The sequence below is a fragment of the Eptatretus burgeri genome, chromosome 3 (genome assembly GCF_056783735.1).
Source record: "Eptatretus burgeri isolate ZD-2024b chromosome 3, Ebu_testis_v1, whole genome shotgun sequence".
NCBI classification, from domain to species: Eukaryota; Metazoa; Chordata; class Myxini; order Myxiniformes; family Myxinidae; genus Eptatretus; species Eptatretus burgeri.
Window position 1 is genome coordinate 72,471,923 of NC_140963.1, and position 13,868 is coordinate 72,485,790.

A 13,868-nucleotide genomic window follows, 5' to 3' on the forward strand; every position below is an offset into this window, starting at 1 on the left:
TGAAAGCATCCAACACTGAGATTCACAGTGAAGTAGCAGGTTTTTTTTCTTTCTTTTTCTTAGTGCCACATATTATAAGCAGCATGGTTGGCTAGTGAAGGTGATGTTGGCTGACTTCCAAGCAGATGTAAGATTACTTCAGGCAAATGATAGAGTGAATAGAGCAGAATGTTAGTGAAGTACAAAATGCCGTCTTTTGATTAAATCTGTCAGCAAAGTGAAGGGTAAAAATATTTTGAATATTCCAGAATGAATCATCATCTTCGAAATGTAAAAAGAGGACAATGAGAAATGGTCAGTTCAAATTTTACAGTGGCTATGGACAGAACCAAGTTGAGTGTGATAGAAAGGCAACATTTTTCTTTGTTACCACAGCTTCGAGCTTCGGTCATGATGTGCAGGAGCAGACATGTCAACAAGTCACCTGAGCCAAATCTCAAGTAAGTCTCAAGTGTATGAGGACAAGTCTCAAGTTGAGTGTCTTGTCATAATGTCGTTATCATAGACCTTGGTCACATGTAAGCCTTTAATACACAAAAGGTTTACATGAGTTGGGAGCTGGTTGTTTATATGAGCTTGATTTTTTGGGCATGTGTCCTGGGCACTCACCTGGTAGTGGCTGGATAAGATAATCAGGGAACAACTGGTCGGCATGGATGACCCACAAAATATATAATGGAGAAGAAAGTAAATACCGATGGATTTTTCTTTTTTCATGCCATGAACAAAATGTGGTACATCATGGGTTATAAAGGTTGTGGTCAAGCTTCATCGGAATTGTGTGTAGTTTCTGAGAAGAAAGCAAATACCTATTTTGGGAGACAACCCTCCCCCCCCCCCCCCCCCCGTAGACACCCTGAGACCCTAATTTGTTTTTTTAATGGCATGAACAAACTTTGGCACAATATGGGTGATGAAGGTTGAAATCAAGTTTCATCAGAATTGTGTCTGTCGTTTCTGAGAAAAAAGCAAATATCTCTGGGGGGATAACCCCCCCCCCAAAGACCCCTCAGACCCTGATGGTTTTTTAATGCCAGGAACAAACTTTGGTGCATACACGGTGATGAACATTGTGGTAAAGTTTCATCGAAATCCTGTGTGTAGTTTCAGAGAAGAAGTTGAATGTATTTGTGGAAGGACAGACGACGCGGCATCCCATAAGCTCCCCAGAACTACGTTCCAAGTGAACTAAAAATGACAAAATATAATTGCTTCAATTCAAACTCGTTGACCGGACTCGGTCGTTTCACGATTACATTTGGCGACCAACATGCTTACAATCGGTAACGAAACTCAGTCTTTTGCATATCATTCATTCATCTTGGCGATTAAACAAAGAACACCTTTAAAAGTATGTCTATCAAACAAAATTACAACACAATAAAGACAATTTTCAGAGCCCATTACACGTGAGGTTTGAATTCAGATCTGGACCGGCTACAGGAAGCTACACACTCAAGGACTCGTCCTACATCCCACACACAATCAGCACAAGTATAGGCTCAGTGTTACCATGTTAGTGCAGTGCAAATGTTAGAAAGTTAGAAACGAAATGTGTTAGAACATCTAATGGAAAAGAAAACTTACTTCTGCGAGTGGGTTTTTAGGTGGCAAATGAAATTTGATGTTGTGGATGGGCCGTCTGAAATTTTTATTCCACACGTTTGACATACAGCACTCCTTTCATTCAATGCACCTTCAAAATGTTTATAAGCAAATAAGATCACCCTCGGAATCTCCACCATGCTACCGATAACAAAGTGAAGCGCACCTGCACATAGAAGGAGCAGCAAGCGACGCAGTGATGCTCATGCGGTCTCAACGGTGTAATATGGTAATCACGTCCACTCAAAGCTCAAACCATTGTGTGTGTCTGTGCATGTTTATTTTAGTTCAATCAGTCATGAAACATGTAGACTAAAAACAAACAAACAAACAAAATAACAATAAGCTACATGGGTATGAACCAAGTCGCAGCAACAATTCCATATGTACACCATACAGCATGCATGCTTCCTGCATTGAGGATGTGGAATGAAAGATACGAAAGCTCTGCTTGCTCTTCTCCATAATCTACCTCCTTTTACTCCACTAGAAGATGCATGTGTGTGTGATCGGAGGCCCAGAGCTCAGTGGAATATATATATATATATATATTTCTTCTTCTTCTTTCGGCTGCTCCCGTTCGAGGTCGCCACAGCGGATCATCAGTATGATCCGCATAGTGATTTGGCACACGTTTTATGCCGGATGCCCTTCCTGACGCAACCCTGGTCGCCTCTTACGACACAGGGACAATATATATATATATATATATATATATATATATATATATATATATATTCATATTCATATTCCTCGATTTCTGTTTGTTTATTGTCCTACTTGTTGACTCACTACCCATAATGCCCTCAAATTTATTAATGACTAGTAGTAAAGCCCGGCATTGCCCGGGCTTTCTTGCAAATTTCCTGAATAGCGGTTAGGGGTTAGCGGTTTGGGGTTAGGGTTCGTGTTAGGGTAGCTAACCCTAACACTAACCCAAACCCTAACCCTAACCCTAACAGCTTGGCGTAACGGAGGTAAACAGCGCCCGGGGCAAAGTGGAAATTTGCGTCCCCCGTAGGCCTTAAACTTGAGTGGATTTGAATGGAAAATCCCATTAGGGATATCGATTTATCGATTTTTTCGAAAATCGGAAGTGTTATGGAAAAAATTTATAGCCAATGACCTAAGTTGGACCAAAAGCCATAATCGTACCGAATTTGAATGGAATCCGTTGGAGTTTGTGAAAATGCATCAAAACGAATTTTGAGGGGCCTCTTAAGGAAGACAATAATATCATTAGTATATGTGCCAAATCTTGTTTCATTTCATGCAGTAACAAAAATCTGATGGTGAACAAAGAAAGGGGCATGCCGAAATATTAATATAGATAATAATAATCAATCATAAAAACGCACCCGTATCCGAAGGAAGCGGTTCAATTTGGCATTTTTAATATGAATTAGGCAAAGTCTAGAAACTAATGAAATCCATTAGAATTACCTTTTAGAATTTAAACACGGTGGGTGAGAAAGGGTCTTCACGATCGACGGATGGAAGGAAGGACATAGCGAAATATTGAAGCAGCTTCACCATTTAAAAATAATTAAGCATACAAGGGATATTACTCTCAAGCTGATATCAATCTGGCAAGATGAGGTTCCAGTTCATGACACTGATGTATTTCACATGAGCCAATGGGCCTTTGTTCTCGAAAGCTAATGATATAAGCGCAAACTGTTTGTGCAAGCTTACAGGTGTAACTCATGTTTTTATTTTTTATTACTAAAAAAGCTAAACAATTTGAACTGTTCTCGACTGTGCAAATATAAACAGCTTTTTGCTATCTTTTGCATAACTGAGTGTTGTGAAGTATAAGAAGGCTGAGTGTTGTGAAGTGAAGTGAAGTAGAAGAAGGTCAACAAATTGTTGATTCAAAAGTATTTTCATTTTATTCGGTTCTTTGACGATTGAACAAAGTTTTGAAAAACATTTTCCCCATCGCAGCAACTGTGCACTCCCCCCTCTGCCATTCAATCTTCCTGATTTTATTGCAAATGGCACCATTACTATTGTCACCGACCTCAATGGACTGTTATGGCATGGAGTGACATTGAGGATAAGCTCTCAAGGTGTGTAAAATACTCCAATGGCTCAGGGTCTCAAGCAGCCGAACAGTCGAGCCTTGCACCAGCCTTTTCGTGGAGGGGTTATTTTCACGAACAGATGTAGAGGTGAAAGGCGAATCACTGGCACCTTAAAACCAGTTCCTTTGGGCAGATGGGGCTCATTAGCCTTGGTAGGTACCTCATCGAGGAGAAGGAAATTCTGAATCAAAATCCACTGCTGCTTTGCGTTTTAGGTTTTGTAACCAGAGGTTAAGGGTCTAACAGGGTAACAGCAGCAATCCCTTTTTAAAGGAGGTGGCCTTTGAATTCGTTAACCCATTGTATTGGGCCACCCTTGGATAAGGTGTAGTACCACGTTTTAACCTCCTAATCAGGGTTACATGAAGCCGTGGGAGCAGCTGGTAGATGGCCAGTAGTGGCTGCTTTGTCTTGATGCTTGGCAGAGGATCCTCTTATGGAGAAAAATGGCTAGGATCACCCGTCTCGTATAGACACTGCCCGGAAGAAGGCAATGGCAAACCACTTCTGTATATGCTAAGAAAACAATCATGATCATAAATCCAAGAACTAAAGCTATGGTGCTGGATAATGAGCAGGAAAGCACAGACTTGGTTGATCTGAAATGAGCCAGGGGAGCGAATGCCAGAGCTGTTTGTGGAGAATTATCGCCTAATTGCAAACACATATTTCAAACAACTCAAGCGCAGACGTTACACATGGACGTCATCTGATTGGCATTGTAGAAATCAGGTTGACTACATTCTAATCAACAGAAGATGGACAAGTGCTGTGCAATCTGCCAATACTCTGTCAGGTGTAGACTGTGGGACTGATCATGAACTTGTGGCAACCTACGAGTTAAATTGAAAAAAAAATATCTAAAACTTCAACCAGATATGACCTTGAAAACGTATCGAAACGAGAAGGGCACTCGGTGGAGCGCATACCTCTTCCATGTAATGCCTGATCCACAAGAACACATTGGGCCCGATCCATTTTTGAAATATCGTGCTATACAGTACTATATCGTTTTTGGCCCCATTTCTCAATGGTGAAGAATCACTTTAAAAAATTAATAATTCTCGTATCCAGATCTGGATTCAGATCTTCACCAAAATCGAATCAATTAGTCCTTGCGACACACCCAACCTGTCCACCAAGTTTTGTCCGAATCCGTCCACAACTTTTAGAGATATCATGCTATATTGTTACGAATCTGGAAGCCTTTTGCACACAGACAGCCAGAGTCCCCATAGCTTAGTTATTTTGATAAGTATGTGTTTATAGTTAGAATCCTTCCTTCTGTCTAATGGGAATTTTGTGTGTGCACTAAGAGTTATTTTTTATAGTCAGGTTTATTACATCCACTACAACAACAACAATAACAATGCCACTGTCCCTCACTCGACCCAGTCGCCATTGCCCACGTGTTTTGGCTGAGGGTGTGGGCGGAGCCTCTGTCACTTCAGGTCGAGGCTCCGCTCCAAGGAAGGGCATGGACCGTTTCCTCCAGCCAATGAGTGAAGGGTGAGCATGACACGCACTCCCCAGCCAATCGGGAGGTGACCACGAGTCGTCTGACAACCCCTCGTCGAATCAGGAGGTGAGTGGCGAGGAGAAGAGACCCCTCCCACCTCAGAAGAGTAGAGTGGTTGTGAGGACCAGGATTCGGAGAGAGGAGATCGTGGCGATTGCCGAGCGGTCTGTCGTCGTGGCCGAGTGGTTGTCGACGAGGGCTCTGCAGACGGTCGGGGTCATGGTTGGAGCGGTCTGCGGTCCTTTAGAGGGCAAGTCTGGTGACCGAGCAGCCAGGGTCGTGGGCCATGGACTTAGGGTCGTGGGTTTGAGTCCCACCGTGGTGGTTCGGGTCGGTGTGACCGCACGAGGTGGGACAGGTGCCCTGGCCCGGCTCTACCGACTAAAGACCCATGGGTCCAGTTTCGTGTGTGTGTGTGTGTGTGTGTGTGTGTGTGTGTGTGTGTGTGTGTGTGTGTGTGTGTGTGTGTGTGTGTGTGTGTGTGTCTCTGTGGGCCCCGTCTATAGGTAGAAATTGTGTAAGTGCTTTCCTTTGCTTGTACATTAGATTTCTTTTATTCGTGATAACTCTGCTCCTTTTGTGCTCCCCCTCCCTGATTATTCTTATAAATAAACCCCTGTTAAATGTGCTGGTTCGTTATTCGTGCTTTCCTTCATTAGCCTAGCAAGGTGCATATTGAGAAATAGTAATAGTGGGGCAACTTAGCTAAATATAGCATAACAATTGTGCATGTTGTGAGGAAAGCACCAAATTTGGCACACGAGTCGCCTATCATATTGTTGTGGTTACCAAATTCGCAAACCACCATTCAGGTCCCTTAGGTGAGGTATCTCGGTAAGTACATGTGTAGTTAGGTCCAAACCCGTTGTCTAGTGGGAATACATGTCATTTATGCGTGCTGCGACTCTTCAGGATAGCCGTTTTTCTTTTACTATCTTTATTTTGGACCAACCGCCATGATTACCACCACAACCACAACATCAACCACCAACCACAACGCCGCTTCACCACAACTGCCACGACCTTCACGTCACACCTCGCAACCGTAGCATCGCCACCGTTCTTGCCCCGCTGTGGGTACCGGTGTTGGACTCGTGCAGAGCGCGCGTCGAACAGCGTGTACAAAATCACGGATTTTGTGCTTCAAAAACGGATCAAAAACGACACACGCCCACTTTTTGCCGTCCAATCGGTGAGCGAGGGGCGATTTGGCCCCGCCTCCAGGACGATCGATATATGCAAATTTGTGGATCAAAAAGCCTTCACGCCCACTTTTTCTCGGGCCAATGGGGAGCGAGGTGAAAGGTCAAAGGGAGGGGGTCAAAGGCGAAGCTACGGGGGGATAAAAGGACCGTGTTCGTCAGTCAGAGCCATGTGGAAGTCTGGAGCCCGAAGCCTGCAGTAGCTGGAGAAGCTGAAGAGAGTCCAACGAGGAGAGTCCAAAGAAGAGTCCAGAGTCGGAGAGTCCAGAGGCGGAGAGGCGGCAGCGGCGAAGGCAGACGAGGGGGTGCTCGCGTCGGTGCCGGGAGCTGCACGCCCGAGGGAGGCCGGCAGCGCGACCTGGCCGAGGTGGAGACGCACACCAGGGATAATAAAGCTCCTCTATACCCCGAGCATCAGCAACCCCCTCCTGTTTCCCCCCGCGCTGAGATAGTGCGACCAAGGGGGCCCCTTTCCCACCCCCTGCCAGACACTGTCCGCGAGGCCCGCGGGTTGGGGCGCCATCGCCGCTCCGCGTCTCATCACCAGACGGGTAGGCGCGACCCGGTCTCGGCCTCAGGCCCGCCTCATCCTTGGGGGTATTTCTTTTCCTTGGTTTTGGGTATGTGTTGTCGGCGCCGTCTGTGAAGTAGAATTGTATAAGTGTTGCCGTGTGCTCGGTAGTCGGTATTAGCTCTGCACTGTGTTTTCGCTTTTATATTTGCTTTTTGTGTAAATGGAATTGTGTTTTTTCTGTGTGCTTTTGGTGGAATTGAATATGTGTGCTTCCCGTGTGCCGCGAATAAATGTGCTTTTGTGTTGAACTGTTTCCCGCTTCGCTTCATCATTTCTCCCATTGAATCCTCATCTTGCTTCACGTAAAGGGTTGGTAGTGGGCTGAATACGCCCAATAATTAATCGAACCGTCGAGGTCGACGATAACACCGCTCGGTTATCCCGATAGTACGGAACGGGTCGCTTAAGTGGCCCGTGTCCGAAGTCGACCTGCGGCGAGGTGCGATCGCCCGGTCTACCCTCCGCGTGGGTACTTAGGTAGGTCGAATTTGGCGAGCAACCCTATCCCACGCGGGGGCTGGTTGGCTCGATCGCGGTGAGACCGAAAGGTCCACCCGTGACTGGTTCCCGGCGTTAGTCCGAGAGGGTCACGACTGGATTGTCCGTCCGGTGGGCGACGTGCCGCGATTCGAGTTACGTGGCCGTCAGCACGCCGGCGGGCGCGAATCCGCAACAATATTATGAACAGATTTGGATATTGGGCCATCTCAAATTCAGCCGCTGATGGCTGTGGCAGCCATTTTCCACTGCCATCAAAAATTTTGAGATGGCCCAATATCCAAATCTGTTCAAAATATGATAGGCGACTAGTGTGCCAAATTTGGTGCTTTCCTCACAAAATGCACAATTGTTATGCTAAGTTGCCCCACTATAAAGCCGTTCGGGCCGGTAAATTGTTCATTTGGTCCGGTGCGGCTTTGTTAACTTCCGCTCGGTTACGCTGGATCCGAGTCGGTGATAGCGACTCGATTCGGACAAAGTCGGCCGAGGGTGTGGTTTCCCCAGTAGTTGGACGACGTGAGTACTTGGGTAAATTGGAATTAGACAAGTGGACCCTACCTCGCGTCGACAAAATATTGGCGACCACGGTCCGCTAAGTGACCCGTGACCTTTCGGAGTTGTCCGAGAGTCACGACTTAAATTCCGGGTGTTCGGTGGGAGACGACTCCACCGCTCCACCTAGTGGTCGTTTATCACCACTGAACCCCAGTCCACAACAATATATCATTGTTAGCCCAATCTTTCAATGGTGAAGAATCACTTAAAAAAATTATAGTAGTCGGATCCGGATCCGAATCTTCACCAAAATTGAATCAATTTGTCCTTGCGACATACCCAACCTGTCCACCAAGTTTCGTCTGAATCAGTCTTCAACTTTTTGAGACATCGTGCTATATATAGTTTTGGGCCCCATCTCTCAATGGCGAAGAATCACTTTTAAAAAATTTAATAATTCGCGTATCCAGATCCGGATTGGGATCTTCACCAAAATCGAATCAATTCTTCCTCGTCACACAGACAGACAAACAGAATGGGGTGAAAACAACCTCCTTCACCTTCAGTGGTGGAGGTAACAAAAAACAAGAAAGGTTAAAAATATACCATCAGAGATGGGAAATCCCCCGCCATTGAATGAAAAAGGTCATACATATTCCAGATAATGAGGGAGGTGAATTGGAAACAAGACACAATTTGGTCATCATCTCGAAAAAGTTCCCCAGGGGTGAGGAACGTAGTAACCAAAAATTGTAATCAGATAAGCGGTTTTCCATTTATTACAAAAAAGTTTTTTCAAGATGGCCGCCCCAGTCGGCCATCTTGGATCCGGCCATGCCCAAAATCAATAGGGTTCTTCCTTTTCAGGTGGTACATGTGACCCAAATTTCAAATCTATATGGCGAAGTTTATGAGTTATCGCACTCACAGCTATAAATGTTGACGGACGGACAGCCGGACGACCTGGGTGACAACAATATCCCCCTTCTGCCACGCGGCGGGGGATAAAAACCAGTTTTGCATAGCTGCACTTGGTTAAAAATTCCATGGACTGCAAGAAGAACAAACAAATCAGGACTTGGTTTTAAATTAGACCTTCATCTACATTAGACATGCTGATGCGAAAGCAGATACTGTCATACTTTGGACATGTCATGCGTGCAGAAAAAGAAAATCTAAGGAAGTCAACCATGCAGAGTAGGGTTGAGGGGAGAGGAAGAGGCAGACCCTTGTATGTGCCTGATGGATGTGGTAAAGGCTGCAACCAAGCTGTCTCTGCCAGAGTTTCAGGAAGCAGTGCAGGATAGGTATGTTTGGAGAAATTTGATCATGAATATCACGAGAAGTCGGGCACGACTTGACAGAACGAGATACCCAACTGGATAACTATCAATAAGCATCATGAACCAGGTTCAGCAATCAATTCATGAAAATAATTCACCTGTTGGTCGCCATGAAATAAGAAGTCTGAGTCAAGTCTCGACTGGCTGTGGAAAGCAGGAAGGAAAAGTTAGATATCATTCCGGATGACAAAGATTACAAATATTTGTTAGTTTTTGTGAAATGATAATTTGGATACCACACTACAATATAAATTTTAACAGCCAACTTTCACCGTTTCTTTCCCAGACATACCAGTTACTTAGGGTGCAGCTAAGCTGCTGATGTGGTGCCCCAGTATTGTAACAGCCATCTTGGTTCAGGGAATTTGGCTGAGCAGTAATCCAAAGGCCTACTCTTTTTGAAAGGTATTGCAAGGTTAACAGCAGCTTGTAAATGCAAAAAAGACTGGATAACCGACTTAACATCTCCTCTAGTGGTATACTCTCAAATGCTGCAACCCTGCTGGCACAACTTATGAATAGCAGTCGATTTTAAAAACTTGCAATAATAGCACGCCATCAACCGAGCTGATGTTATCCAATGATGGCATAGTCTCAAAAAAAATAAAAATAAACTATCTCCAAAGCATACACCAATGAATCGTCAAATGCCAAACTTTCGAGAACACCACCTTCTTGAAAGTTATGAGACCATTCCAACTGTAGGAAACATCCAGCAAGTGTAATGGAACACCTGAGTGACATGCACAGAACAAACCTGTCACAAACTGCATACACCTGAGGACGTGGGTATGTGGATGATCGATTGTGATATCAAAACCTGCCCCACAATGAACAACACAAACATGAGATGCGGCAGAACACATTCGAAAATTTTAGTGCAGACTCAGTGTTGTGATAAACCTCAGATATCAAGCTTCCTATTTGGATGTTATACATACAATCAACAGCTTCAGGTATGTGCGAGGGAACACACAGCAACATTGCAGAAATGCTATCAGACAATAAGGAAAACAAACCTGCCGTTCAGTAATGTGTAATAATAATAATAATAATAATAATAATTACAGTATACACACAGTCAATTCGAGGAGTGGACAACAAACCCTAATATAAAGGACCAACTATAGTTTGTGATGCAAAAGGGGGGAGTGGGTAGGAGCATTAAATTGAGAAACTAGAACTTGAGTAAAGTGATAAAAAGGAAGATGATTTCAGAGAAAATGAAATAGAATTGCAAAAGAGAGGGACATAAAAAGAGAAAGGAAGTATGAAGGGGTAAGTCGGAAAGGCTTGTATGGGACAGACGAGGAAGAAGGAATTGGGGGAGGTAAAAAGTCTGACATCTTAACATTGGCATTGATCAGTGGGGTACTGGGGGAGGCATGCCCCCCACACCTTTTTGGAGGGGGGCAGTATATAGATTGTTCCCTCCCACCTTGGTCAAAAAACAAAAATTGTGGAAACTCAAAGGATTACAAAGCAGTTTTCCTTGCAATTGATTTAATACATTTGATGAAAAGTTTGAATGAGCAAATAATTATTTAGCAAGTGGACTATTAATAGATCCTATGCTTTTGGTCACATTGTTTGCTTGAATGCCATAGGCTCAAATATAATCAATTCCATTTGGCTGCAACCGCTCCACATCGCACACCACTCCAGAGCACGCATGGACCGGCACTTGAGAGCGCTAGTTGGAAACATTTGAGGACTTGCCTAATTAAATCATCATCCTAAAATACACAATTAGGTCTCTGTTTTTGGTCATGAGCTATCCAATCTGAAACAAACTGAAGCAAAATAACTCATAAGACAAAGGTTGTCGTTATTTCAATGGTCCGTCACCCCCACAAGGAGTTATGAAAGGGAAGGGGGGGTCAATGCACATTCCCGATGGAAACGTGTACCTCATAGCTCCCAGTGAGGGAACGTATGATGACCGACCTTCCATCTCAATAGTTTTCACCTTCATTTTACATTTTCAGACATTATTTTCGGTCTATGTTGCTTTCGGCTTGACTGCAAAATATCCAGAGAAATTCTGATGTTTTACTTACTTTTTGCATATTGGAGTGCTGTTTGCAACGTACAGCTGGTGTTCTCACAGTTCACTCGTTTAACTTGACTTTTAGGTCATTTGACTGTTTAGTTATCTCTATTATTACTTTCTTGCCTTCTTCGATTTTGTTTTTCTCGTTCCTATTCCTTCATTGGTTGGACTGTACGGTACACAAAATAAAGTTGACGCCCATTCCCCTAAAATAATGTTCCCAGAAAAGGGAGCACAAGCAGCCATAAAGTGCTCAGAATGCTAAATTTTTCAATATTGCATTGGTTGTGTGCTGGACACTCACCCACCCCCTCCCAACTTTTCAATAGCAATCGACTCTTGCATTTTGCAGTTGTAGTAAAAAATATATATAGTCCCTAATATGTTAGTGGCTTTAAAATAGATCTAATCGTCATCATAAAAAAAAATTACATCATATGAAACTTTATGAATTACACTCATCTAGTGAGTTAACTGAAATAGATTCCCCAAAGAAGAGTGCAGTAAAAAAAAAAATATATATATATATATATATATATATATATATATATATATATATATATATATATATAATAATAATAATAAAAAAAAGACAAAACTCAGACTTTTCAAAAGGTTTACCTACCAAGAGTCTGCAGTAGAATGCTCTCCAGCATTATGATGTCTTGAGAAAGCTTCAAATATGTCTGGAAATTAAGGATTCAATCGATTCATGAAAGAAAGAAAAAAACCTCGTTAAGATCAATACCACCGCCGATGCTGACCGTGCAAGAGCAATGCCCATGCTAAACGGTACTTGTTATGCAAAGTCATTGCTAACAATCCCACCTTGCTGTTGGGATCAGGAAACGGTTGTTGTGCTTTGAACTGGCTATGTGCCATGCGCAACATGTGTTCCAGCTTGATCTGCTGTTCCTCGACCTTGGCCGCCAAAAACAGAGCTGCCTGTGCCATTGCCTAAACACAACCAACAAGCGCAACAGTTTCATTTGCTCAGGAAAAGCCTTTGCACACACATTCTGTTGTTGATCAGGTGGTGTGAGGCAAGAAGGAATGTTGATAGTATAATTATGGAGTGACCATGTACTGCAATTCTCTGCCACCAAGTTGTGTGTGAGATGTACTTGCTCGTGGTTTAATGGTGACGGCAACAAGAGAATCTACACTACAAAAGGAGCTCGGTTTTGGCGTGCCTGGGTGTGTGCGTGCATCCGTCCGTCAACAATTGTCCTATAGCGGATAGCACTAAACAGCTCGGTACCCCCAATCTGCAAACAGTATGATACGGTTGAGTAAGTTGAGGATAGCTGGGCCGGTTTCAATTTATATTTAAACAAAAACTTTTCCTCCATCTTCTTCTTCACTTTCAATAATGGTGAGTCTCATATCGACTCGATTCAACATTTCCATTTTATTCATACCACATTCAGTAATATATTGCATTATCAAACAGTATTTCTGATGACACACCGCCTTTTAAAGCATCACAAAGCAGGTCGCTCGACTTGCAACATAGGTGAGACAAGGATACGAACAAAAAAAAAATAATAAAAAAAGCAACTGATATTTCAATCATTTATTCGCACGATTTTTAAAGGGTGAAAGTTCCATTTTTATTTCAGTTCTCTGAAAACCTGCCAGTCAAAACATCATACCATCTCTTTATTACGTCGGCAAAAATGGAAGAATTTCTCTCTTCCCCTCCGCACTGGATTCTCCATACATGACGGGTGGTGGACTGATGTGACATGACACTTCACGAAGGGGAGCAGTCATGTGACCTCAAAAATTCCTCTTACGTGCATATTTTTTTTTAAAAAAAACTAAATTATAAAAGGAGCCTTTTCTGTCTGCCTGTCGTGCTATAACTTGAGAATGCGTTCACAGATTTAACCAACGACAGTTAATTCAGGGAACTCCCAGAAAGGTTTATGATGCAAAATAAAAAAGATGACGTTAGGAAGGAAGGTTTGTGCATGAGTACATCATGGGCACACATGGTGAAACTACAAATGCCAACTTGCGATGCTGCTTATCCCCACATGGAGGGCAGGATCTCCCAGGAATCCTTTTTTGTTCTTGCTCCAGAGATCAACCATCGCAGCAAAGATTGGCATTCCTGTCAGCGAAGCAATGGGTCCTATACAGGCTCGCAGTGAATAAAAGTGGCTGCAGTAGCTGTAAGTGTGGCAGCAATAGGTAAAATGAAACCAGGGTTTTTACCCTCAACATGGGATCTCATCCATCATCCTCCAATACATGATGAGAACTCGTGAAGGAAAATACTCCACTGCATCTTATGAGACATGGCATGATATACATGATAAAATGCAATGTCTGAACTCTATCTATTGGGGGGGGGGGGAAGGGTGAAGAAGTCTCAGGTCGTTAATCCTGATCCTACTCCCCTTAAAGGGTGCTCCCCAGAACACGTGAGTTTCACACCGACAAATGTGGAAAAGCTTCTGATAAACAAACACATTTTGTTA

The 13,868-nt window shown here is 43.5% G+C and overlaps 2 protein-coding genes across 5 annotated transcripts in view; one reads left to right on the forward strand and one right to left on the reverse strand.

Moving 5' to 3' along the window:
* The window catches only part of LOC147030172 (cyclin-T2-like), a 49,535-nt gene that overhangs the window by 16,371 nt on the left and 19,296 nt on the right, over window positions 1-13,868 (reverse strand). For all 4 annotated transcript variants that reach the window (XM_085873955.1, XM_085873956.1, XM_085873959.1 and 1 more), the window contains 4 exons: window positions 12,208-12,336; window positions 12,005-12,065; window positions 10,084-10,146; window positions 9,425-9,470 (listed from right to left, as the gene is read on the reverse strand). In XM_085873955.1, coding sequence (XP_085730081.1) covers window positions 9,425-9,470; window positions 10,084-10,146; window positions 12,005-12,065; window positions 12,208-12,336 — 299 coding nt within the window. The remainder of the gene's footprint in view (window positions 1-9,424; window positions 9,471-10,083; window positions 10,147-12,004; window positions 12,066-12,207; window positions 12,337-13,868) is intronic.
* LOC147030173 (transmembrane protein 163a-like) overlaps window positions 1-13,868 on the forward strand; it is a 324,697-nt gene that overhangs the window by 14,553 nt on the left and 296,276 nt on the right. The window contains exon 2 of the mRNA XM_085873962.1: window positions 376-440. Coding sequence (XP_085730088.1) covers window positions 410-440 — 31 coding nt within the window. The 5' untranslated portion in view covers window positions 376-409. The remainder of the gene's footprint in view (window positions 1-375; window positions 441-13,868) is intronic.